We start from the raw sequence: 26,913 nt of genomic DNA, 5'->3' as shown, positions 1-26,913 counted from the left end.
TGTAAGTATCTGTGTACCTTTTATTGTTTTGTGTACTTCTTTTATTCTTATTTAAGTATTAAATGCACAAAATAATAACCTTCTTTTTGTTTATCTTCTCTTTGTAGGTCATTAGGGCAAAGAAGTGACTTCGACTTGGCCACGCCCACCCAGTCACATGACCAAGTCACGCCCACCAAGCCATGCTCACAGAACCGGTAGTAAAAAAAATTGAATCCCACCACTGCTTCCGCCTCTCCCAGCCATTCTCTTCTCCACTTTGAGGTCTTGCCGCTTCTCTCCATGCTTCGGTTTTCTCCTGGTTGCTCTTGAGTCAACATCATTTGCATGGTCCCTGTGGTAGAGGCTTCTCTCTGGGTTGACTACTATTTCAGATCTAGCCTAATATCAGCCCTGCCTCAGCTTAGGACCTTAGGAAAGAAAGACCCTCAACTTCATTTGGTTGAAGTGATAGGTTCTTTTACTAAAGTTAAGTGGTTGCAGAGAAAGAAAGGCTAGATCTGAAGATGTAACAAACAAAAGTTACATTTTCCCCCTTTTCCTGGCCCTCCCCCCTTGACCAGACCATTTCTGTCCAATGGCATGCCTTTTAGGTGTTTTGGTAACAGCTTGGATATGTGGCACCACTTGGTGCAGTTTTACATTCTTTTCCCAGCCAGGTGTTCTTGAAGACTGATACATGCTGGTCTTCATGATTCTGGTTTCTGTCAAGGAAACCCCAACTCCCCCCACTTCCTCCCTATCTCTACTCACTACATCACATTGCCTACTACCCCCCACCCCCGGCAGCATTTTATGACAGGATGCCAGCAAAACATAGAAGCTAAAGATGGCAGATCTGACAGATAAATAGGTGATCATAATTTTTTTAGGAAGTATTCTTCATTTAAGCAAGTTTGTTAGTGCTAGCAAAAGGGAATTGTTCCATATTTTGCAATCTCAGAATAGTTATCTAGAAAAAATGTTTATACTGTTTTTTCAGTTTAACAATGGCTTTCAGCAAATAAAAAAAGTACAGGAAAGAAATCCTACAATATGAAGGGATAGTTATAGTTTATTGAGTTATGATGAGTGCATTAGGGTTATTTTAATTGTGAAATTTGAAATGGAATATTCTGACTTCATCAGCAATGTTCCGCAGATGTAAGTAAAATACAAAACTGAATTCCTTAAAAAGAAACCAAAATCAAAGGAGTAGAAAATTACAATGAAATAAGTATCAGTAATGATCAGAGATTCTCTAGATAAGAACTTGTTTTCTTCTTTTGAATGCAAGACATTTTTTATTGAGATGTGTTTTCAGCACATTGGCTCCATGGGTCACAGGAAACAGTACCAGCAACCCCTCCTTTGGTTCTACTCTTCCCCCTTTAAACATCCCTTTCCTTTTCTTTGTCCTCTCCCTTAAAAAATAAATCTTGACCAACAATATAACCCTCAGCAGTCCTAGAAAAATAACACCAAACAAATATATGTGGGAAGAGATTAATGGATAAAATCATAGAAAATGTATGAAAGTTTGAGATTCTGAAGTGTCCAGGATTCACATCCCTCCTAATCCATGGAAAAGGACTGAAAAGAATACAGGTAGTCCTCAACTTACAACAGTTTGTTCAGTGACTGTTCAAAGTTACAACAGAACTGGAAAAAGTTACCTATGACCATTTTTCACACTTATGACCATTGCAGCCTCCCCATGGTCATGTGATCAAAATTCAACATAGCAACTAACTCATATTTATGATAGTTGCAGTATTCTAGGGTCACTTTTTGCAACCTTCTGACAAGCAAAGGCAACCCCATAACAACTGATTTGGAAATTCTGGCTCTATCCAGTATAGTGACAATACTGATGAAATATCAGCCACAAAATTGGTCATGGATAGGCAATCTTTCTAACTTTGAGGGCCATAACAACATAAAGATTTCATCAAAATGATGAATGCAGTAGAACATCATGAGATAAAGTTTGTCCCCCATGCATTGCAAGCACAAAAAGGGTCTGTGCTGAGAGTCACATTGCATGCAAACGACCCTTATTCTTTTCTGTCCACTTCCATTCCAATGATTCTGAGCAAGGTCATTAAGAGAAACGGATAATATTTCTTCCTTCCTCCAGAGACCTGCTTACAACTGCTTCTTTTCTGCTAAAATTAGAAATGTCCAATAATAAGGTTGCTGTTCTGCTTATTACACTCTGGATACACTCTATAAAGCAGACAGAGCAATTCCACAAAGCATCCATACAAAGTCTTTTTTATTGGTTCATCAGGCATCCTTATCAACTCACAGTTATGATGAGGTTCTTAATATCCAATCCTTTGCATATCTGCATTATGGTGTAGAAAGATAATAAACTTTCATCCCCATGAAGATTGAAGCGGCTGCATGGTAATGGATTCAGGCAAGAGTGAGGGAGCCTCCCCCAACCCAACAAGGGTCAATTTAGTGACCAATCAGGATTACAGATGTGGCCACATGACATGAACTAAATTTCCCAGGATACCTTAACTACGTTTACCATGATGCATTCCCTTAAGGGAACAGCTCTCAATTCTTAACTAATTATCTCAAATCCCATTAACTCTAAACTGTCTGGACAGCACACTCCCCGCCTGGAATTGTAAATTCCACTAACTAAAGTAACTGTATAACTAAGATAAACAGTAAAGAGTAATACTAACCGAATAGCAGATAACTATATAACTAAAATAAACAGGACAAAACTAAGATAAACAGCTGTATAACCAAGAGAAGACAGTAAATAATAAAGCATCAAACAAAGCAAAACATGCAAAGCTTGAGATTCAATCTTTGAGTTCAGCCTTTCTCCGCAGCAGCACAAGGGCGGTGACCAGTCTAGTGTAGAGCTTCTTGGTGAAAGTCTGCTGGTCGCAGGAGGAATCTAGCAACCTCACACAGGACCTTGACCTTTTGGATTAGTCCATCAGAGCTGGGCAGGGTTTTAGACAAAAGTCTCATAGGCCACACGTTCCGATGCACATCCTTGTCTTTCAGCAAGACAAGGTCTCCCTCTTCAAGGTTCAGTTCTTTGATCTTCCATTTACGCCGGTCTTGTAGGGTAGACAAGTAATCTTGCTTCCAACCGCTCCAAAAGATGTTGGCAAGCTGCTGCACTTGTCTCCATTGTTGTTTGTACAAGTCTTAGAATCAAAGTTCCCTAATGGTGTGGGCCAATCACCCATCTTCTGAGTTAGCAAGGCAGCTGGAGTGAGAATAGTCAGATTCTTAGGATCTCAGGAAACTGGAACCAAAGGTCGACCGTTGATGATGGCTGCTACTTCTGCCATCAAGGTGGATTGGGTCTCATGTGTCAGCTTAGGTGCCTTTGCCAACATAGAATCTAGGATTCTACGAGCTATTCCAATCATGCATTCCCACGTTCCTCCCATGTGAGATGCGTGGGGAGGATTAAATATCCATCTGCACTTGTTGGCTTTAAGGTAGCCATCGATCAGCAAGTCAGGGTGAATGCCGTCTTCTATCTGTAGTTCGTTACAAGCGCCTACAAAGTTCATTCCACAGTCAGATCTGAACACCTTGACTGGGCCTCTGTAAGCTGGAAACCTTCTCAGGGCATTGATGAAGCAAGAGGCGTCCATAGATTCAATGACTTTGATATGAACCGCTCAAATGCTGAGGCATGTGAAAAGTACTGCCCATTGTTTGCTGTTAGCTTGACCGCCCCTGGTCCCATCGGGCAGACACAGACTAAGGGCCGAATACATCGAGGTCTACATTGGTGAACAGTGGTTCGGGTGGTAGGTCAGCCATCATCTGGTGTAGAGTCTGACCCCATTGTTTGCAACAATGAATGCAAGACTGCAGAACAGTTGTAATATATCTTTTGGCGCCTATGATCCAGAGTCCATTCGTTCTGATGGCACCTTCTGTGAAGTGGCGGCCTTGATGATGGATTGCTTCATGGTAGTATTGTACCAATAGCCTTGTTATATGTTGGTTAGCAGGAAGGATGATGGGGTGCTTGCTGTATGAGTCCATTTCTGCTTTGTGTAGGCGACCTCCTCCTCAAAGTACCTCCTGGTTGTCGAGGTATGGGTTCAGTCTCAGAAGTGGACTTGATTGTGGTATGGGCTTCCCTGCACTCAGGCATCTGTATTCCGACGGATATGCGTCTTGTTGTACACTTCTCAATATTCGTCTCTCAGCATGAGTATAGTATAGAAGTATGACTGGAAGCCTTTCCATGACTTTGTGGACGATCACAGTCATCCCCAGTACAAGAGGTTTCCATCAGGAGAAGCATTCAAAGCGAGCAGGTTTTAAGGGGCCTTCCTTCTCGTGTTTGACCGTCGTTGCCAGGCAGACGACCAGAGGGACGACCGGTTCTATTTTCTTGACTACCGGTTGAATGTCGCCATCATTATCTGGATCTAGGAGTTCATACAAATTGGGTTTCCCTGGCTTCAAGGCGTCTGTACGCCACAAGAACTCGGGACCTTTGAGCCAGGTAGAAGTTGATAACTGGGATGCAGGAATAGACCTTGTCTCATGATCTGCAGGGTTCTGATCTGTTGGAACATACCGCCACTGCACAGGTTTAGAGGATCTCCTGATCCGCTCAACTCTGTTGCTCACACAGACATAGAAGCGTCTACTCTTGTTGTAGATATAACCCAATACCACTCTGCTGTCTGTATAGAAGGTGGTGGGTTCTAAGGGAAGATCTATCAACTTCGTTATCATGTCTGTTAGATAATAATAATAAACTTTCATCCCCATGAAGATTGAAGCAGCTGCATGGTAATGGATTCAGGCAAGAGTGAGGGAGCCTCCCCCAACCCAACAAGGGTCAATTTAGTGACCAATCAGGATTACAGATGTGGCCACATGACATGAACTACATTTCCCAGGATACCTTAACTACATTTACCATGATGTATTCAGGGGTGGGATTCAAATTTTTTAACAACTGATTCTGTGAGCATGGCTTAGGTGGTGGGCATGGCTTGGTGGTCATGTGACTGGGTGGGCGTGGCTTGGTGTCATGTGACTGGGTGGCCGTGGCTTGGTGGTCATGTGACTGGGTGGGCGTGGCTTGGTGGTCATGTTATTGGCTGGATGTAGCCAACTCAATATCACTCACATCGAGGCACACATCTCAAGACTGTGGGGATGCTGCAACAGTCGTAAGTGTGAAAAATGGTCACAAGTCACTTTTTTCAGTGCCATTGTAACTTTCAATGGTCACTCCACACAAGCAAAGTACCAGCAAAGGAGGGGGAAAAAACTCCAGAGAAGTTCCTGAGAAAGGAATTCTATTCCTGCCAAGAATGTAATAAGGGTTAATCAAGAGGCAGTTTCTGTAAGCAACACCAGAATGTTTCCTTCCTGCCTTCCTTACAGGATTAGGCCAGTAATTTCTTCTTACAATGGGTTCTCCAAACTGCTTAGAATGTTAACCGGTTCTTGCGAATAGGTGCCAATTCGTAGAATCCCACCCCTGGATGCATTCCCTTAAGTGAACAGCTCTCAATTCCTAACTAACTATCCCAAATCCCATTAACTCTAAACTGTCTGCACAGCACATTCACTTTTCACAGCAAAGTTGCCATGCTCAAGGTGAAAACCATTCTGCTGGTTAAAAGTGGAACTAATCCAGCGCTCATCCTGCAGAATCAGTCAAGTCAGATACTATGACAGTATCAAAAGCTAGTGAGATTTTATTATGGTAATAATCAATCACCAGCTACATTTGCAAAAGTTAGAATATTTCAGATATGTGATGCAACACCTGGAAAAATACCGCATAGTTCCTTAATTCTCCAGGGGTCCAGGCAGAAGAATACCATGGCTTCAATATCTAAGGGACTGGTTTAGACCAAACTCAGCAGCACTTTTTTGTGTGTCTGTTGATAAAAATAGGATCGCCAACATAATCGACAATGTCCAATGTTGGATACAGCACAAGAAGCTACATTTAAGTAGCCTGAGTCTAACTGGCATCTTATAATGCCACTCTATGGTTCCTCTGTCAGTAAGGAGGAATTCCTCTTTAATTCTTTTAGTATTTAAACGACAGGATCAGGTGGGAAATTTATTAATTGGGATGTTATCTTAAGGGTTGCATTATTGTATGCAGCCTTCAGTTGGTTGTCAAAGGTTACAGGAAAGAGGGACTTTCTATATTCTGGGATACAAATCCCGATTCCCCTCTCCCACGCAGCCCATGCAGAGCTCCCTATCTGCAGTCAAGTTTCATCGAGCTGGCTGCTGAGCTGGCAAAGAGCGAATGCTCCCTTTTCAACGAAGCTAGCTCACGAGATAGATGCAATTCACACCATTGGGCGTGGGCGAATATCATGATATTCCCACAGAAGCCTGCAAAGCGGGTGGGGTGGGGTCGACTGGGAAACGGCCACAAATTCTTACAAGAATAAGCCCAGTAAAAACTGGCAGCAGAGAAGGAAAAGGAAAAGGACAACTTGCCTGCCACACTAACTCGACTCCCCTTGTGCCTCACGTACGCGCGTTCCCCTCCTCCCTTTAACCACTACAACTGCTTCTGAAGAGACGACACCCAACCCAGGCGGGGGAGGGGAAAGATCTCTGCGCTTTATAGCTCCCTGCGCGGGATTGGTTGGAGGAAGGGGAGGGGGCTTTCACCTAACGGGCGCGCGCGAAATAGGGCGTTCTCGAATACGTTGCGTGTATCGACCGCGCCCCCTCCCTTTGCCGTGTGCGCGCTCGCGGCGTCTTCCGATCCCTCCTTCCGACCCTAGCAGGCTAGGCAAGAAGACTGGGCTGCCGTGATCGGAGGTGGCGGTTTCTCGGGGACTGCGAGCGCGATCCAGGCGATCGTGGAAGCTCTACGGGTGGGCGGAGGCGCTGCCTTTCTCCCCTTAGTCGTAGGGAGGCATTAATTTCGCTGGTTCATCTATAATACCAAGGTTGGGCACGACAGCTCCCCCTTCCATCATCAGCCTCTTGCTGACGATCTTGGTGGGGGAGAGCGCGCGGGGCTGGAGAGGCCGATTTCGGCACCTCCCCACTTTTTTCGTTTTTCCAATTTTGATCATTATCACATCGTCGGGAAATAATTCTGATACTACCAACCGAGATTTGAATAGTACCACATTTGCGGGATCCACCGAGTCTTTAGTCTCTCTTGAAGCATTTCTTTCCCAGCCCTTTTATGTCTCCCCACACTTATTTTATCGACACCCTTTGATAATATTCGAGGGGAGGCGTTGGATTCCCCGCCTAATCTTCCTAAAATAAAGCGTCCTGTTCAGGAGGAGGAGACGACGGAAAGAGCAACCAGGTTAGTGATGACTTGTCGAAAGCCTTTCGACTACAAATTGCCTCATCTTCTGTGTTCAGGAAGGGAAATGTGCATACGTATGTTGTTTTAGAATTCTTTGTCTGAGTACTGATGCTTAAGTGTTAATGGTGACATGCAATCGCAGCTATGTGAAAAATATTTCTTGCTAGTTTTACATTACAACAAAGCCTCTTCTGTTGTACTTTGGATGAAAAGATAGTCTGCTGCATAGAAAATACTTTCTTTAACTGTGCTGCTTTAAAATATGTTTGTAATGAAATAAGTATTCTGTTAAACTATGACTCTCCCCTTCAGGCTTGCAGTTTTGCTCATGGTCAATTTGCATTTTCTTTTTTTTTCCAATTTAATTTTTTTGTATGATAAGAGGATTTTGAAGTATGTTTTTGTTGAAACGATTCAAAAGATTTTTATCTCAGTAGAGTCATATCACATATTGATGAGTAGTAAGTTTCATTTGGTCCAGTTTGAATCCTTCCTTAAGTATAATTTTAGATTATACATTTAAAATCACTCTTTTCCCCTTCAATAAGGCCTTAAATGTAGAAAGCTAACCTGAATTCTCTCATTTTTTCTTGTTTTCCAGATACTGGTGATGCCAGGTACAGTCTTTGTAAGGGTCCTGTTCTGAGGAAGATCCGAATAAGGCATTTGTATGCTTTGAATGCTTAGTCTTCTAAGCTTAATATTATTTTTTCCTTTGTTTACTATGGAAGTAATTTGAGGATTAAACCTCCCAACCAAATTACTTTAGTTTTCAGAACAACGGTTAGGTGTGGACCATCAGGGTACCAGGCAAAAACAATTCCCATGATACCTTTCTTTTTTTGGAGGTTCAATGACCAAATAATTCTTGAAGAGTCAAAAGGCATTGAGAGGACTTGATTATCCTCCAAGTGGGTGGTAAACAGGAGAGGGGAAAAAAAGAAAGTTCCAGAAATACCTCTTCTCAGAAAGGAGGGCAGAAGCAACAATTCATAAGCATTGCTGTTTTCCCACCTTTGTCTGGTAAGTTATAACCTGATTATTTTTTCACCCTACTCCTCTTAGGAAATAGTGCTAGATTAAGGAAGGGAAGGGAAGGAAAAGGGGAGGAGTTTTGAGCATGGTCTTATCCTATAATTTGGCATTAGGTTGTGTACTATAGATGTTCAAATAGCTTGTGTCCTGAATAGACATCTCAGCAAAAAGAAGAAACACTTATAGAATGCAGAGAAACTTCCTATAATCCTAAAGAAAGTAAAAAAATGAGTTCTTTTGGATATGTGGAATTATGGGAAATAATTTAAAGGATAATTAGCTTCATAAGTAGGTAAAAGTAATTGGCTAGGTTTTCCCTTATAAAGTGAGAAGAAAAAGTTTAAAAAAAGATGTCACAGTTGGCTGTACAGTGTAGGAGAAATATTCCTTTTTCACCAGGATGTGGCGTCCTTTGCAAATAAAAAAGAAGTAGTGTTAGCTAGATTAATGCAGTCAAAAAGCATGTTTGATCACCTGATTTCTGTGGTTATTTCTCTAAAAGGAGTGTAGCAGTTGATGACTGGCTAATGCTTATGTTATCTTTTTATGAAGATGTTTAATTTAAAACTTACAGCGGTGCATTACATGTAAAAGGAGGCAGATTAATGCAAAATCAGAATTAATATTTTAGTTCAACTTGATTTTCATTTTGTAAATTCTAAATATTTCCTTATATGGAACAGAACATTTTCAATAAATATGTTTTATATAGTATGCACCAAATCTGTATTGATTCTTTTCATCTATTGATTTTTAGTGACCTTTTTTTTAAAAGGTAGCCTTTTAAATAAACGTTTATGAATAACAGATTATGATTTTAAACTACTATAGCATAGATAATATTTGGAATTCTCTACCCCAGGAGGTGACCTTTGTTATTTTTTCCACATGTTCTCTCAGATTAAATAAAAAAATATGTTCATCCAGTCATATGATAAAGGGATGCATCCACCTGATTATCTCACTTTTTCATAGGGCATAAATATTTCTGTTGATTAAATTCTTCCCAGAGAAACATACTGCAAAGAAACAGTATTTAAATAGATACCATGCTTCTTGTTGTTGTGGGAAAAATAGGAGGCGGAAGTATTAGGTTGTTGCTTTGAGTTATTTATAAAAATAAGGGGAAAATAAAAATGAACAAATGCAATATAATTATATCTAAGAGATAAAATACCTTTAAACATGTAACATTTAAACATACTGAAGGTTTCTTTAAATGGGTTAAATCATGTATTATATGATACTATGCAAAGGATTGGATTGCAAAAAGTACCTGTCATCTCAATTTTGAGGAACTTCATATTTGGATCCATATTCCAAATTATTATTGTACTATACACAGAATATATACTATATATGCTTGATCACATCCTTATAGTCTAAAATCTTGATTTGAGACTGTTAGTCTGGATTTTAATTCCCACTTGACTACCGTATACATCAGGAACACTGAAAAATATAGGACAGAATTCCATTCCGTCATGATGGGTCATACATCGTATAGGAATTAGCAAAACATTAACAATATTTGAAAGTCATTGAGTGACAGGAGCCCATTCCTGCAGGATGGGAAACATGGCAAAAGTAAAATCTTTGATTTTATTCTTATTTATATTTCATATTTTAAGACATAAAAAACTTTGTTTCATGGATTGGCAATCTTTAAAAGGGCCCCATCATATAATTTTGTGCTATGTCAACTGAACAGTACTCAAAAATAAAACATTTGTTTTGCACCTTTAAAATTAAAAATCTGAAATCTTGTTCTCTTATACAAATAGATTTTGTGAAATTTAGGTGCCTAGATTGTGACCGTCATTAATTTTTAATTTGACAGGTAACACTTTTTCTGCATTAGTTTTTTTATATAATGCAGCAAGCATACTAGAGATGGTAACTCCAAATACACTTTGTATGTGACCCTGGACCTCTAATTTATATTCTCCCACACTGAAAAATATCTAAAGTCATAATGCCAGATTTTAAAAACAAATAAATAGATGACTTTCCACCAAATTTTGGTGAAAAATAAAATAACGTGGTATCCTTTTGGCAGGCTTAGCACATCTAGAAAAGCAAAACTGCCCAAAACAACTCAGAAGATATTTCCAATCAAATTCTTAATTGTGTTATTAACTTCCAAACTGCATCAGATTACTTAAAAATGTTTTTAATAAAAATTGTAGTCCCTATTCATTCAAAGATTATCCACAATTGTTGTAAGTTCTCCCTCCCCACAAAAAGATAGACTGAATCCCAGAATTTAGCCTGTTATAAACATCAAAACAAATAAATTGATTTTAACAAAACAGATTCAAAGAATCACAAGGAAGTAAAAATAATAGCCAGCAAAGTTGTGATATGGAGTATATAATTAATTAGGTCTAACAACTGAGATGGATCTGAAAGAACAGATTGCTGAATCAGATATTTGTAAAACAGTTTAAGTGGCATAAATAGAATAGTGGCAGAACAAATGGGAAAGTGCTTTGTGTATGAGTAAGCCAAGAAAAAAATGAAAGCTTTGTCACTTGTCTTCATTTTTTTTTAGTGCACGAGGATAAGCAGATTCTGTTACTAGTCCCCATAAATATATAGTTGATAAAAATGAGAGCTGAGTTAACTTTAGAATATACCGAACATTTATTCAATGTATGCAGTCACCCACCACTTTATGCACACCTACACATACATATTATTTTTATTTAAAATACAGTAGAACCTCTGGTCACGAATGCTTCTGACTATTACCAAATCGGGTTCCGACCAAAAAATTCACAAAATTTTTGAATCTGGTCACAAACACATACTTGAGTGGTGATCAAACATGACCCCAACCCAGAAATTCCTGAAGATGAAACATTAGAAGATGAAGAAATTACCAAGGTTATCGAACGAATTATGGTCATGGCCAGAGGTTGTATGTATTGATTATAGTAGTAAAAACTAATGCAAATTTAAATTTAAAGAGAAAGGAATAGGAAGGAAAAATGAAATGTATAAAAGGCAAAGTGGGAATATAATAAAGAAAAAGAACACATGTACATATACATACTATATATGATTTCCAATCTTCATCACAAGTATAAACAAATGTAGTGGCTTTCCAATTCTATCAAGGCTACCAACAAATATATCTTCATCCCATATCCTATCCCTTATTCATAAAATAACTTTTCAGTCAAGTCATCAGCTAAAAGTCTATATAGTGTTGGACAATTTTCAAAAGTGATTTGAAAATGAGGTTTGTGAAGTTAGGATCTTTAAAAACTTGCCAGTGTTGCAAACAAGAATGCTGATCCCTTCATTTCCCAGCACTCAGACCCACAGAAAACCATTGTCCCACATGAAGCAGCCATCTGGAACATAAGGGTGCTGTCTCATCCTAGACCAGAGAAGTTCCGAGAAACCAGTCGACACACTAATTTCTTGGTCTTTTTTGTGGTCATTTCTGCTTTTGCAGAGCTGCTTTTGGTTTGCCATTATCTCCCCTGGAAATCCTCTATTTCAAACATATGGCTTGAGGCATTAATAACAAATAGATAAAATATAGCAAAACATTAAATAATAAAGATAGGAGCCAAGATAAAACCATACAATCAGTCACAGCATAACCAAGATATGGGCTGAACCATGCACCCTAGGCACACAGATTTGTATTACTTCTCTTTCTCCAAAAGGAATTCTTTTGGATGGGCAGAGAGGTCACTTTTGAATCTCAATAATAATTTTCCCGTACAATTCAAGCATTTTTCTTGTTCCTTATTTCTTAAATTTTCTTCAACAGGTTATCCTGATTTCAATAAAACAGTACTGAAAAATAAAAATACTTAAATGGTTTCCATTATTTTAATTAAAACTATTAGTTTTATTTTATTTATTAATTTTAATTAAAACTACTTTTTCTCAGTCCCTTCTCACCTCCAATTTGGGCAAGAAATAGTGGAGCATTAGCTTTTACCAAATTTAACAAGAAAATGAATTGTCATTTGGAATGGTTTATATGTAAGCATGAGCTAAGTTTCTTACTTATATTTTTTAGATATTCCTTTCAAAGAATACCTAAAATCTGCAGAACTACTTCAAGATGTGTAGCTCTGTTGTTCCCAGGCTCTGGTTTTTAACAGATCGACGTATTCAAGAAGATTATCCTCAGCAGGAAATTCTAAGGGCACTTAAAGCCAAATGTTGTGAAGAGGATCTAGACTTCCGAGCTTTGCTGATGGATGAAGTGGTCTTGACCATTGAGCAAGGAAATCTGGGTAAGAATATTATATAGAGGATATAAATTAATGACTATTAGAAGAGTATGGAGGAGGATATTTGTAGCTCAGGGTTGAAATGAGGGGTCCTTAGTGCTCTCTGAACTTGCTTTTTTTCTTGCAGATGTTTCATTACCCAAATTAGGCAACATCATAAATGCTAGTCCGAGTATGGAAATCTCAGTGCAAGTATGGAAATCTCAGAAATGATTCTATTTGGTCAGCCTGGCATTGTCTCTTGTTCTTTTGGAAAATGAAGCAGATTAATAATTAAAATGGTAGCTACCTCATAGCAGAACCCAAGGGGGATTATAACAGCCCCCCGTGGGGGGGATGTCAACCTACAGTGCTGTATAATATAAATGTATCACCAGTTCTATCCTGGCACTGAACATTGTTCTGTACTACGTGGCATATTTCTATTGTGCTCTACCATCAGTATATTTCAACTCAAGTGAAAAGCTTCCTACTGCAGTCTTTCCTACTCTGAGCCCACCTGATTTTTGGACTAATTCCCAGAATTCTCAGTACTGGCTGGGAGTAGCTCAATTAATTGAAATGATTATTTTTGAATTTCAGTTTTTTTTTCAAATGAAAGCTATGTCATCTTCAAAATATTCAAATTCTGAAGAAAGTGAATTGATTTCTGAATCAATGTCCCACAATAAATTTGCAGAGGGATAATCTATAAGTGTACATATATTAATACCCATCAAAAAGTTATTTATGATTTATTTCATTTATGCAATTTGTATCCATTATAATCAGTTGATTGAAATAATACAAATAAAACACTCATGTTAAGAATAAAATAGTTTAAAATTATTATAAAAATATATGCCCACAATAAAATAAAATAAAATTCAGAAAATATTCCAGTATTCAAATATTCATGTCCTTGCCTGAAGTTACAGCTGTTGTTGCACTGTTGTGGTCACATGATAAAAATTCAGGCACTTACAACTTGCAGGAGTACTCCAATTCTCCGCCTGCCTATCTTTTCCAGATCTAGGCTGTCCTGCCCAGCAGCACTAGGCAGCCCTCTATATCAGCCCTAGCCCTGCTACTGCCACTCAAATGCCACTTCACTGTATTCTCCAAGGTGTGTGTGCTTTGGTGAATGGCACAGTTGCCCTCACTGCCCTGGTCCTGAGGTTTTGCTTTGTTCTGCCCACTTTCATGTATTTTTCTCCTGCTGTTGAATGGCCTTAATGACCTATGAGGCAGCTCTCAAAGCCTCTTCACACGAGTTTGGAAAGCTCCAAAAGCCGTATGTGATTTTGGAAACCTCCATAAAGCCCTATATGAACAGGGCCCATTCTTTGGAAACTTCTGGAAGCCCCATTTGACTTTGGAAGCCCCACACAAATAGCCTCTTTTCTTGAGCTTTTGGAGGCTTCTAAAGTCATACTTCCAGAGACTTCTGAAGAACAGAGTCTGTTCATGCAGGGCTTCCAGAGGCTTCTGATGTCATGGATCTTCTGAAGTCATGTGCAAACAGGTTCTGTTCTTCAGAAGCTTCAGGAAGTCCCACTTGACTTCAAAACTCTCCAAAAGTCACACACAAATTTGGAAGCCTCTGGAAGTCTCTCACAGCCAGGGGCTTCTGAAGGCTTCCAGTCATGCTGAGCTTCCAGAGGCTTCCAAAATTGCATGGAGCTTCTGAAGAACAGGCCCTATTTGTACAGGGTTTCTAGAGGCTTCTGAAGTCATAGAGAACTTTTAGAAGCTTCTAAAGTGATACATGAAAAGGCTCAGAAAAGAAGGGTTTGATGTAGCTGTCTTGGATAGGCCATGTGACCTCAACAGCATAGGAAAAATGCCCTAAGATAAGCAGAATTCAGATGTTTAGGAGTGCTGGGCAGTGGGGGCAATATTGCTATTCACATGCCTTGGAGAATGCCGCAAGATGGCATTTCTGAGTGGTGGTAACAGTTCTAGGGCTGATATAGAGGCTTGGATGATGGCAGCTGCCTGAGACTGCTAAAGGCCCCAGGCCTCTGCTTCTGGCCTGGCCTCAGTGCTGCTGCTGGCTTTACATAGCATTTCTCCAACTCATACATGGCCTATACCAGGCCTCTGAGAGCCTTCCCCTCACCCTCAAGGTACCCCTGTGCCTTGCTTAATAACCTGTATGATTGCTTAATGACCGCAGCTGGGAGAGCTAGGTTTGTTGAGCAAATCAATCATGTATTTTGGTAAACAATTGAAATTTTGGACTTGGTTGTGGTCATAAGTCAAGGACTACCTGTAATTTTGTTTCTATTAAATTTTAGAAAGTCGGTCACATTGAACAAGATCTCTAAAAGGAAACTATTCATAGCAAAAGGATGACTATTGAAAACCATCTCTTACAAACTCCATTCAGTCCAATTACAGAAAGTGGGGAAGCAGTTGCAGTTGGTCCTAGGATATATTATATCAAATGGATCAATTATGACTGGATAAGGAAAGTGTGAAAATGCCTTTATGCCAAGTGTAGATGGCTTTTTTGGACAAAGTCAGCACTTTGAGTTTTATCTGCCAGCCATACTATACCAGTATAATGCGCTGTTGTTGAGAAGTGAAGTCAATTACCCAGGACTTTTGGGGGGATCAACAGAAGCTTCTAGAAGGCATCCAGTATAGAGCATCTTGTGCTAGTCGTGCAGCATAATGGCATGAATAATCATTGTTAATGCAATAAGAGACCAAACAGTAAATCATTCATATGAAAACACACAGGTTAATATTATTTCATTGTACTTTCCCTTTTTGAGGAAACATTGGACAATAAGTCAACCCCCTCTTCTTGAGCCTTTCAATTACTGAAAATCAGGTGCCGTAATTCCTCCCAACTTGGTATCATCTACAAATTTGATGAGTCCCCCTTTTATCTAGATCTTTTATGAATAAGTTGAAGAGCACTGGGCCAAGACAGAACTTCGAGGTATCCCATTGAATGCATCCCTCCATGTACATGTAGTTCTGTTAAGGGTTACACACTGACTGCAATGAGCTAATTGTGAACCATCTGCTAATGGTACTGTCTGCCCCACGTTCTATCTTATGAAGAAGTAGGCTGTGGTCTATTTTATTAAATGTCTTAACTGAAGTCTAAGTATACTACAACTAGTTCTCAACTTGCAACAGTTCATTTAGTGACCATTCAAAGTTACAACAGCACTGAAAAAAGTGACTCATGACCAATTTTCACATTTATGACCATTGCATCATCCCCATGATCATGTGATAAAAATTCAGGTGTTTGGCAACTGACTTATATTTATAACAGTTGCAGTGTCTCGGGGTCATACGATCACCTTGTGCAATCTTCTGACAAGCAAAGTCAATGGGGAAACCAGATTCACTTAATAATTGTGTTACTAACTTAAATAATGGCAGTGATTCACTTAACAACTGTGACAAGAAATGTCATAAAATTGGACAAAATTCACTTAACAATGTCTCACTTAGCAACAGAAATTTGGGGCTCAATTGTGGTCGTAAGTTGAAGACTACCTGTTTTTCCACATCATTTTCCTGATCCACTAATTTAGTCACTTTATGAAAGAAGGCATTAAGGTTTGTCTGGCATGATGTATTCTTAACAAATTCATATTGGTTTTGGAAATATTTTTGTTTATTTCTAGATGCTCACAAATGTGCTGTTTTATCATCTTTTCCATGATTTTCCCAGGTATTAAAATCAAATTGATTGGTCTGTAGTTTTCTGGTTCCACTTTTTTTTCCTGTTTTGAAGATTGGAATCATATCAGCTCTTTTCCAGTCCTCTAGTAATTCTGCCATGCTCTAGGATCCTTGAAAGATTTTGTTCACTGGTTCTAAATTTAAAGAAATAGTTTAGAAAAAATTCTGAAAATGGATCCATTCTGTTTTTCCTCCACATTACTAAAGTCACACTCTGTTAATCTAAGATTCATTGTTTAAACAGTGAGGGAAATGTGTGTCTATTAATTATCAATTGAGTCAATTGCTTGTTTAAACTAAAAGACAAAATATCGTGGGAAGGAGGGATGCAGAATAGTACAAGCAGACTTGTTCATTTATCTCTATATGTTCTCTGTGTCTCAAGTATGTTTCTGACTCTAAAATCTTGCCAAAAGAAAAGTTTCATTCTCTGTCAGCTAGTCCCACTCTGGATTGAAAGACCACAAGTGCCTATATACAAATGCACAAAGTTTGGAGAACAAATGGGATGAACTTGAATTATTATTACATGAAGGTAGATATGATATAGTTGGAATTACAGAAACCTGGTGGGACAAAATCCATGACTAGAACATATTGATAGAAGGATACAAACTGTTCAAAAAAACTAGACCCCATAAAAGAGGAGGTGAAGTTGCACTGTATGTAAAGGACCACTACATTGCTACAGAAATGCATGAAACCAAAGATTAAAACATCCTAGAATGCATATGGGTTAATATAAAAAGAAAAAGAATGACATTGCCATAGGTGTATACTACAGACCACCCAACCAAGCAGAAAAAATAGATCTCCTTTTTGCTAACCAACTAACAAATATATGTAGGAAACACACTACAATACTAACGGGGGACTTCAATTAGCCTGACATCAATTGGAAAACTAATTCCACACCAAGTGAGAAATCAAATAGGTTCCCGACCAACCTAGCTGACAACTTTGTTGTCCAAAAGGTAGAGGAGGGAACTAGAGGGACAGCCATACTAAACTTCATTCTTACAAACAGAGAAGTGATAGAGGGAGTTGAAACCGCAGGAACCTTGGGTGAGAGTGACCATGTCATACTAGAATTCAACATAATGCAAAGAAGCAATAGAACATAATGATACTAGAGTCTTAGATTTTAAAAGAACTGATTTTAACAAACTTAGAGAGAACTTGGGAAAGATTCCTTGGATGAAAATCGTAAAGGGGAAACAACTCAAGAAGCTTGGGAAACTCTGAAAAATATAACCATAAAAGCCCAGTACCACAATACCACTGAAAAAGAAAAATCCAGGAAGAAACCAGCATGGCTGTACAAAGATTTATCTGACAAACAAATTGAAAGATGAATAGGACAAGTACAAAAAATGGAAAGAAGGACACATAATTAAGGCAGAATATCAGGAGATAGCCAGAATCTGCAGAGAATCTGCAAAGATGAAGTCAAGAAAGCAAAGATTCAGAAAGAAACAAAGAGTTGCAACAAAAGTCAACAATAATAAAAGTTTCTTTCAATATATAAAAAGAAAAAAATCAAGGAAACAGTCAGTCCACTAAAGAGAAGAGACAGCAAGGAAGTAACAGGCAGCAGAGAGAAAGCAGAGTTACTTAACTCATTCTTTGCATCAGTCTTCACGTAAAAAGAAACAATAGTCCAACCTACCAAAAACATAACTGCAAAAGACAGACTAGAAATAAAAGTTAAAATAAGCAAAAAAAAATAATGGTAAGAGAACACCTGTCTGATCTTGGTGAATACAAATCACCGGGACCTGATGAATTACATCCCAAAGTTCTAAAAGAGCTGGCAGATGTCATCTCGGAATCACTGTACCATATCTTTCAAAAATTCTAGAGCACTGGGGAACTAACTACCAGAGGACTGGAAAAGAGATGTGGTTCCCATCTTCAAAAAAAGGGAAAAAAGCGACCCTGAAAACTACAGACCAATCATCCTAACATCAATACCCGGGAAGATACTGGAAAAGATTAAAAAACAAAAACAGATTTGCCAACAACTAGAAATGAGTAAAGTTAATAACTAAGTCAGCATGAGTTTGTTAAAAACATATCATGCCAAACCAATCTTATTTCATTTTTTCAACATAGTGAATAAATTAGTAGACCAGCAAAATACTCTGCACATAATATACTTAGACTTCAGCAAGGCATTTGACAAAGTAGAGCACAATCAACTTCTTCATAAGCTAGAAAAAAGTGAGATAGATAGTGTTATGGCCTGGGTGGAGACTGACTCTGAGGGAGAAGAGGAACAGCCGGCAGAGAGTGGAAGTGTGGCTCTGGAGGTTGTGGAGGAGGCTGGGGAAGGGCAGAGGCCGACTGAGCAGTCAGAGGAGGACCCAGACCCATTCCCTATCCATCCTAGGGCATGCAGGGAGGAGAGGATAAGGGAGAGATGTGGTCTACTCAGGAGGAGAGGGCCTTGATCTTCTTCATGGGCTGCAGCTGTGACAACTGAATAAGAGGACAGACATGCGTACGGGTGAAATATCTATAGTTTATGGTTCCTTTCTGTGTTTGGCATCCTTCCCAGTGTGTGTTATCTGTGGACATCCTCCAGCCCTTATCTTGCCTGGTTGTGTGTTGCTTTTTTCCTTCTTGTAACTGTTTGTGTAGGAGTTTTTTGTCTTCTGTCAAGAATATTCAGAGCTCGGAAGCAAAGTGAAGGAATAAAAGGGGCTTCACCTGTTTTCTGTGACTGTGTTTGTAACTGGCTGACAAACTGTACTCAACAAGTATTATTTAATGGTACTACATCTATATAGAGGGAAGTAAGCAGTGGGCTACAACAAGGTTCCATCTTAGGCCCAGTACTCTTCAATATCTTCATAAATGGCTTAGATGAGGGACTAGAAGGGGAACTTACCAAATTTGTGGATGATACTAAGCTGGCAGGAAAAGCCAACACCTTAGATGATAGGCTCAAGATCCAGATGGATCTTGACAGACTTGAACACTGGGCTCTATCTAATAAAATATAGAGAAAAGTAAAGTCTTACACTTAGGCACGAAAAACCAAAAGTACACATATAGATGAAACCAGGCTTAATAGTAGTAACTGTGAGAGGGATCTTGGAGACTTAGTGGACAACCAATTAAACATGAGCCAATAATGTACAGTGGCAGCCAAAAAACCCAGTGCAATCCTGAATTGCATTAACAGGGATACAATCAAGATCAAGGGAGGTACTAATACCACTATGTAAAGCAGGGGTCCCCAAACTTGGCAACTTTAAGGCTTGTGGACTTCAACTCCCAGAATTCTCCAGCCAGCTGTAAAGCCTTAGTAAGACCACACGTAGAATACTGCATCCAGTTTTGGTCATCATACTATAAAACAGGTGTTCAGACTCTAGAAAGAGTGCAGGGCTACCATGATAATTAGGCGACTGGAGGCTAAAACATACGAAGAACGGTTGCAAGAACTGGACATGGCTACTCTAAAGAAGATAAGGAACAGGGGAGACATGATAGCAGTATGCTAATGTTTGAGGGCCTGCCATAGAAAGGAGTGGGTCAAGCTATTTTCCAAAACACCTGAAGGCCAGAGAAGGAATAATGGATTGAAACTGAAGAGATTCAATGTGGAAATAAGGAGAAATTTCATGAGACTTTCAAGAAGAGGTTGGACTGCCATCTGTCAGAAATTGTGTAGGGTCTCTTGCTTGGGTGTGGGGGTTGAGCTAGATCAAGGGTCGCCAACCTTTTAGACCTCAGGGACCACCAAACTCATAATTTTAAATACCATGGACCACTAATACGAATCCTGCTCGCTGAAGCGCCTGGACTCCCACTGACGGGATGGGGTCCTTCAGGCACTTAGCTTGGCTGCCTGTTTCTGCAACCTTAAATACTCAGTCATTTCGACTCGTTTCCCACAGAAAACAAAACACCAAGATCTCTCCTCTCTCTCTCTCTCTCTCTCTCTCTCTCCCCACCGTCCGTGGGGGTGGGGGGGAAAGGAACCTCTGAACTGATGCTGGGTGGTGGGAATCTGATGTCCTGAGGCCGACGAGCCACATGCTGAAGACCAGATGGCTGATGGGGAGGTAGGGCAACAGGTGATACTGGCAGTGGATGGACTGATGCACGTGGGAGATTGCAGCATTGGAGCCCTTCCTGGGTGTTCCCTGGCCTGCGTGGGGGTCGGGGGAAAGGAACCTCAGAATTGGTGTTGGCTCCTGCCTCTCACGGACCACCAGTAGTCCGCGGCCCACCAGTTGGCAACCTCTGGGCTAGATTACCTAAAAGGTCCCTTCCAACTCTCTTAATCTGAGATCAAAGATTGAGTGAGGTGTTGCCAAAAAGAGGGGGGAGGGAAAACATGGTATATGCAATCATTTAAAAAATAGCTGCAGGGATCTGAATTTAAAGCCTAGCTAATCTGAGATTGTTACCGAAAATAGGAAGATGTCAAAATATTAAGCCATCTAAAAATTTTCTATCATACCTATTCAGGCACAAAGCTAAGAGATACTGCTAGTGATATGCTTGCTTCCCAGTTATTTGGACTAGAAATGTGCCTTTCAATTACCATTTATAACCAAATGAATGGGGATAGTAAAATTATAGCTGTTGAAACAAATGTCCTTTTGTTCATTTCTTGTGGAGTATCCCATGGTAATGTCTTTATATTAAGATGATTTTTTCCCCATCAGTTAACAATAGTTATGTTTGTGTAACTTCATATTTTGAAGGTGTGCTAATCCACCTCTAGACAGGAAATTAGCATTTAACTCTATTCCTATTCCTTATGGACACATTTAGATGGTTTGAGACAGTTATTTTCTTATAGGAAGCTCTATTCTTTTTAATGTGTTAGTTTTCTTCCTATTTTCATTTTAGAGACTTTGATTCTAAGATGGCCTTAAAATGAAGTTTCCTTTAAGGATCATACATGTGGCAATCTTTCAGAGACCAGAAGATGTGTAAACAATTGTGTGCTCACAAATCCGCTGCTTGATTATGTTTTCAAGGATTTTCCCAAGTATTGATACCAAGCTGATTAGGCTGTAATTTCCTGGATTCATTTTCCCCTTTTAATAGATTGGAACTACATAAGCTCTTCTGGTAGTTCCCCTATGCTACAGGAGCTTTGAAATGTTGCATTCCATGGTTCCAAGATCACATTTGCCAGCTCCCTTGAAACACAGGGATATAAACCATCTGATCCAGGTGATCTGTACACACCTAGGGTAGACCAATCCTTGCCTATTTTGACTGGCAAATTCTGTCTTCCTCGGTGTTTGCTTTTAATACTTTGGGTTATTTCTTCTTTTGCATGAAGACTGATGCAAAGAAGGAATTAAACTGATGTACTATCTTCCTGCTGCCTATCATTTTATTTCCATCTGCTTCCATTAGTGAACCTATCATTTCCTTAACTTTCTAATGTAAGGAACAACATTACAGATTGAAAGATTTAGTTGTTGTTATTTTTGGCATTTGTTGCAAGTCTTAGTTCATTCTTGACCTTAGCTTTCCTGACTCCCTCTTTGCAGATTTATGGTGTTTACTGGTATTCTGAGTTTGCTTGCAAGCAAATTTTATGTGACAGACTGAGCTAGCAAATGACAGATAGATTTCTGAATGAATCTGATTCTGTAAGCAACTCAATCTGCCTGCCTGCTTTGCCTGATTTGCCTGGTTTTGGGTAAAAGTTGCTCTATTTTTATTAAAACTTTAATATTTATATAAATATTTATAATATTTACATACAAGCCATGCCCAGCCAGTCACATGACCACCAAGCCACACCCACAAATTAGGTCACACCCACAGAACCAGTTAGTGGTCCCTGGGATCTAAAATTATGAGTTTGGTGATCCCTGAGGTCCAAAAGGTTGGCGACCCCTGCATTAGAGTGGGGTCCAAGATTATTCAAACATTGTTTCTGATTTGTCTCTTGGGTAAGAACTCGTTTTGATCAGAGTGTATAAACTCAATTAGAAATCTGTTTAATCTTTCAGCAATTACTGAAGCAAATATTTTATAGTCTGCGTTTAATAGTGAAATTAGTCTATAGTTCTTTATTTGTGTTAAATCCGAATCGTCTTTTGGTATCAAAGTAATGTAGGCCTCTGTCCACGTATCTGGTATTTTGGCTTCTAGTAGGGCTTCATTATACATCTCCAACATTGACAAACTCAAAGTATCTTGTAGTTCTTTGTAGATTTCTACTGATAGACCATCTGGGCCTGGAGTTTTATTGTTTTTTTATTTTTTTATTGCCCCTGTTAATTCTACCAATGATATTCTTTCATTCAACATATTCTTCATTGTTTCTGGATATTTTGGTAAATTGGCATTTTCCAAGTAGTTTGTTATTTTTTCCTCTGGTATTTTTTCATATATAAATTTTTGTAGAAATCATGTATTATGTCTTTTTTCTTTTCCATTCGGCATTGTAATGTACCTTCCTCATCCTGCAATTTACTTATCCACTTCTTCGTTTTCTTTCTTCAATCAGTAAATGCTAATAAACCCCAATAATTTATATTACTGTTTCTTGATATGCATTTCTTAGAGTGATATTATATCCAATTTTAATCTTTGTAACTTGAAAAAGTTTTTTTTTCTTTTCATGGGGGAGTTCAACCCATTTATATTGGCTGATACCATCTTTACTTCCTCCTGCATTGCTTTATTTATATCTAGGTCTTATACTCCTGGTTACTCGTTTTTCTAGGTTCTTTTGCTATTGCACTTTCTTGTTCTGAGCATTTTTTTTCTCCTTTTCATTCTGAAATTGCTGTAAATGTTTTCCTTCTGTTGGTACTTTCTGGCCCTTGTGCACTGTTTCTCCTATTATTTCCTATTCTTCTGTATTAAGGTAATTGTCATAAATGTCCATTGCTTTGTCAAATGAGTCTAGTTGGTGTCTTTTATCCTGCCAGGTATCAGTCATCTGAAATTTATATTATATTTGATCAATACAGTCATCGGAAAGCGGTATTGTTTTCTAAGTTCCCTACCTCTCCTGGGGATCTGTTTAAATACTACCAGTTGTTTCTCTACTCTAGTGGTTTGTCTCTTGCCTTTTAAAGTATCTTGTCCCTTAATGATTTTTTTCACGAACCTTACATGCACTTCTCTGGGAACCCTATTCCTAGAGTCTTCACCAACAGTTCTTTCCTTATCTCTGGTAGATCCTTTCCTTTCTCCTCTACTATATTTTGAAATCTTAGATAGTGGGCAGCTTTATCTGTTTCCAGCATTATCATTGTGTTTTCTAACACCTTATTTGCTTGTAACAGTTTATACAGTAGTTTGTATCTTCCATTTTTTTTCTACTTGTTCTGTTTTTTCTTCCACTTTCTGAATTGTTTGTTTTTTATTATCATTTGTCGGAAGTTCTCAATTTTTTCTCCATGTTTTGGATTTTCCTCTTCATCTCTCCCATGTCATATCTCGCTTCCCCTATATCTGATTTCATTGAGACTTTTATTCATGGATTCTTGTAGTGTCTGGAGCAGCGTTAATACCTCCTTTTGGGATGCATTTGATTTTTCCATCTGTAGGCATGCTTTCAATCGACCTCTGATTGGAAGGGCTTGAGGATGCTGATGACAGGTTGGAAGATGGCTTGAGGTTGACATCTCAGCGGCTAGTGTTAGCTTATTGGTTCTTTCTATCACTTTCTATAGCTACCAATAAATATTTCTACCAATCCTTCTATCCACCAAAATGATAAACCACTCAGAAATTAGCTACCTATAATATTCCAACACATTCAACACCCCACAAAATCAATACTGATAACCCACATGTCCAAGGGGAGAAAACCATATGACAGCTTCAGCTCTTCTTCAATTCAGTTTCAGCCCATCTTCAATGACTCAGTGTCTAAATATCCCAAAAGCCCAATGTTTCAAAACCAATCCAGAACAACTAAGTTTGTAATCTAGGAGACCTGCCACAACCCAGCCTTGAATTTTCCCTCCATGAAGTAGGTATCTGTTTTTATACTTATTATGTCCTTGCCATTAATATTTATAATCCATAGGGCCCGCTGTATCCCTAGTCTTCAATGAAATAAGTGTTTTATCTTTCCAGTTTAGTGTCCTTTGTAGTCCACCACCATCAAAAAGGGATTGTCCTCTGCAGCAGTTCCAATCTTACTTTGCACTTGGTAGGTTCCAAGCCAGGACACCGTCTTTAATTGTTCTCTAACATCAGCTTCTGTTGTTCTAAAAAAAAAAGTACTATCCACCTTTTTGTTGAGTCTAATCAGTTCAGAGTATTCTTGTATGTTCCTGTTTTAGCCAGTTAGATGGCAGCCTCGCTTCTTTTCCTTTCCATTCTAAAAGAGACGTCCAGAAAAGGAATAGTAAAGAGAGAAAAACATGGCAGCAAAAAAAAAGATCTTTCACTAAATATGACCAAGATTTCAGGGGGGGGGGAAAATAACTCAACAATAATACATCAAGTATGTCTTCAAAAGTAACTTATTAAGGTACTCAGTCCAGTCATCCTCTTCAAGTTAAGTATGATTGCTTCCACGTTTCACTTTCACTTCTAGTGACCATGCAATCTGCTCCAAACTTTTTCTCGCCGCTTCCGGATGGGGAAAGGGTAGTAATTCTCTTATTCCCTCTCTCTGGAGTCTCTCTTCTTCACTATGTTATTGTGGTGAGTTTAGATTAGATTCTAGGTAGAAATTGAATATTCCTTACCCTAGTCCAGTACACCGTTTCCTTCTGCTTTTCTTTGTACTAGCTTGTTCCGGCTATCAGAGCCTTGGTTGGGCCATGAATGGCCATCTTCTTCTCTGCCTGTCAAGAAGTTTTTCCCAGATCCAGCTACATGAACTGCTGTCTACTTGCGAACTACAGGAGAACTTCCTTTTTTGCCACCCCTCCAGGACAGTGTATGGCCCCAAGGAGCCTCCAGGCAGGCAGAAATCAACTGAACTTTGCTGAGTGCTGCAAGTCTCAGCTGTCACACTCCGGCACCAGACCGGAAGCTCAAGTAATTTGTTTTTATTTCAGTCTCATTCATGTTTTAAAAACATGTACCATTTTTTAATTAGAGAAAAAAGTGAATGTCTTTCAAAATTGGACTTTTTTGAGGTGCCATTCTTCACTAGAAGAATGATCAGCCTTCTTAAAAGATATATTTGTGCATTGTAATAACCAATAGATATCTTGTCAGTGCATGAATCCCTATGACCAAGATATTTCTTTCAAGAATTATCACAGCTGTATAGAACATCCAGTATCATCATACAGAAGTCCAAAAGCAAGGAATTTCTTCTAGCCAATTTCTAATTTTCCGCCAATATTTTTTTGCTTTTGGGCAGGTCCACCACATATGATAATAGGTTCTCTGCTCATAGTCACATGTCCAACAGCTTGCTGAATTATTGGGAAACATTTTTGCAAGTCTCGCTGGCAGTAAATGTCAGCGATAAAACATTTTATATAAGTTCTCCTTATAAATTGCTGATAGTTAATTTATAATATATTTTCCAAAGGTTTTCCCAATCTTCCAAATTAATACTATATCCAAAGTTTTTATCCAGTTATCATTGTTTCCTTCACAGTTTCTTCTTCCAATTTATATCTTAACAAATATTTGTACATTTTGGTAATTTGTACATTTTTCTCTCTGGCCCCTGTAAAATTTTATCCAATTCTTGTTGATCCAAATATATTCCATACTGTTCTATGTCTTTCTTAATCTAAATTGTGTCTGTAAGTATGGTCACCAATCTACTTGTATTCCTTGTGACATAAACTCCTTGGATTTTAATTTCCCTTGTTCATCTAATAGCTCTTTATAGCTCAATGTCTTATTCAGGTCTAAAACATTCAGATATACTATAGCTTCCATGGTTGACATCCAGATTGCGATCTTTGTATAATGGTTTTGTTTTAATTTTCCCCAAACCCCTAGTAATGTATCTCTAATTTGATGTCTTTGAAAATACGAATGAAATTTATTTTGCCCTTCCCACATGAAAGCGTACCAGCCAATCTGCATGTCATGTCCTAATATTAACACTTTTATCCTTTAGATTTACCCAATCTCTAATTCATGTTGTTATTGTGGCTTGATTAATAAAGTTCCCAATCTGGAAATCCGAACCCTCCCTTGTCTTTACTATCCTGCAGGAGTTTTAATTTTATCCGGGCCTTTTTCCCTTGCCAAATACATTTTTAATTGTTTTGTTTAATTCTTCAAAGAAGGTTTTACCTAATTTTATTGGAATTATTTGGAAAAGGTATAATGCCTTAGGTAGTATATTCATCTTAATAGTAGCAATTCTCCCTGTCAATGATATCTGGAGTTTCCCCCAATTTTCCAGATCTTTTTGTATTTGTTTTAGTAATTTCTCGTCATTATCTGTTTTTATCGATGAATATTTAGCTGTCATCTACACCCTGAGATATTTTAATTTTTTTGTTGTTTGAATCCCCAATTTCTTCTCCAATTCCTCCTTTTGTTTCACTGTCATATTCTTTATTAATATCATTGTTTTTTCTTTATTTATTTTTAGTCCTGCCACTCTGCCAAATTCTTCAATTTCCTGTAACAATATATGTCCTGATTCCAGAGGGTCTTCTATGATGAATGCCATGTCAT

The 26,913-nt window shown here is 38.7% G+C and overlaps 1 protein-coding gene and 1 long non-coding RNA gene across 8 annotated transcripts in view; one reads left to right on the top strand and one right to left on the bottom strand.

Moving 5' to 3' along the window:
- Positions 1-856: 856 nt before the first annotated feature.
- On the bottom strand, positions 857-6,567 carry LOC148132367 (uncharacterized). The gene is made up of 2 exons (XR_015747913.1): positions 5,736-6,567; positions 857-5,619 (listed from the first exon to the last, which is right to left on the bottom strand). It is a non-coding gene; the product is annotated as an uncharacterized LOC148132367 (long non-coding RNA).
- Positions 6,568-6,728: 161 nt separating this feature from the next.
- The window catches only part of RIMKLB (ribosomal modification protein rimK like family member B), an 88,713-nt gene continuing 68,528 nt past the window's right edge, over positions 6,729-26,913 (top strand). For 6 of the 7 annotated variants that reach the window (XR_015747911.1, XR_015747908.1, XR_015747907.1 and 3 more), the window contains exons 1-3: positions 6,730-7,306; positions 7,911-8,332; positions 12,390-12,609. Coding sequence is in view for 1 of the 7 variants with exons in the window: in XM_026687377.2 (XP_026543162.1) it covers positions 12,435-12,609 (175 nt within the window). In the remaining 6 variants the exon portion in view is untranslated. Of the gene's footprint in view, positions 7,307-7,910; positions 8,333-12,389; positions 12,610-26,913 lie in introns of all 7 variants that reach the window. The other variant, XM_026687377.2, reaches the window with a different exon arrangement.

Source organism: Notechis scutatus, chromosome 2, assembly GCF_049901735.1.
Source record: "Notechis scutatus isolate UNSWTSFEM ecotype Mainland chromosome 2, rNotScu1.2, whole genome shotgun sequence".
Taxonomy (NCBI): Eukaryota; Metazoa; Chordata; class Lepidosauria; order Squamata; family Elapidae; genus Notechis; species Notechis scutatus.
The sequence above is the reverse complement of the archived record's forward strand: the minus strand, read 5'-3'. Positions and strand labels throughout refer to the sequence as shown.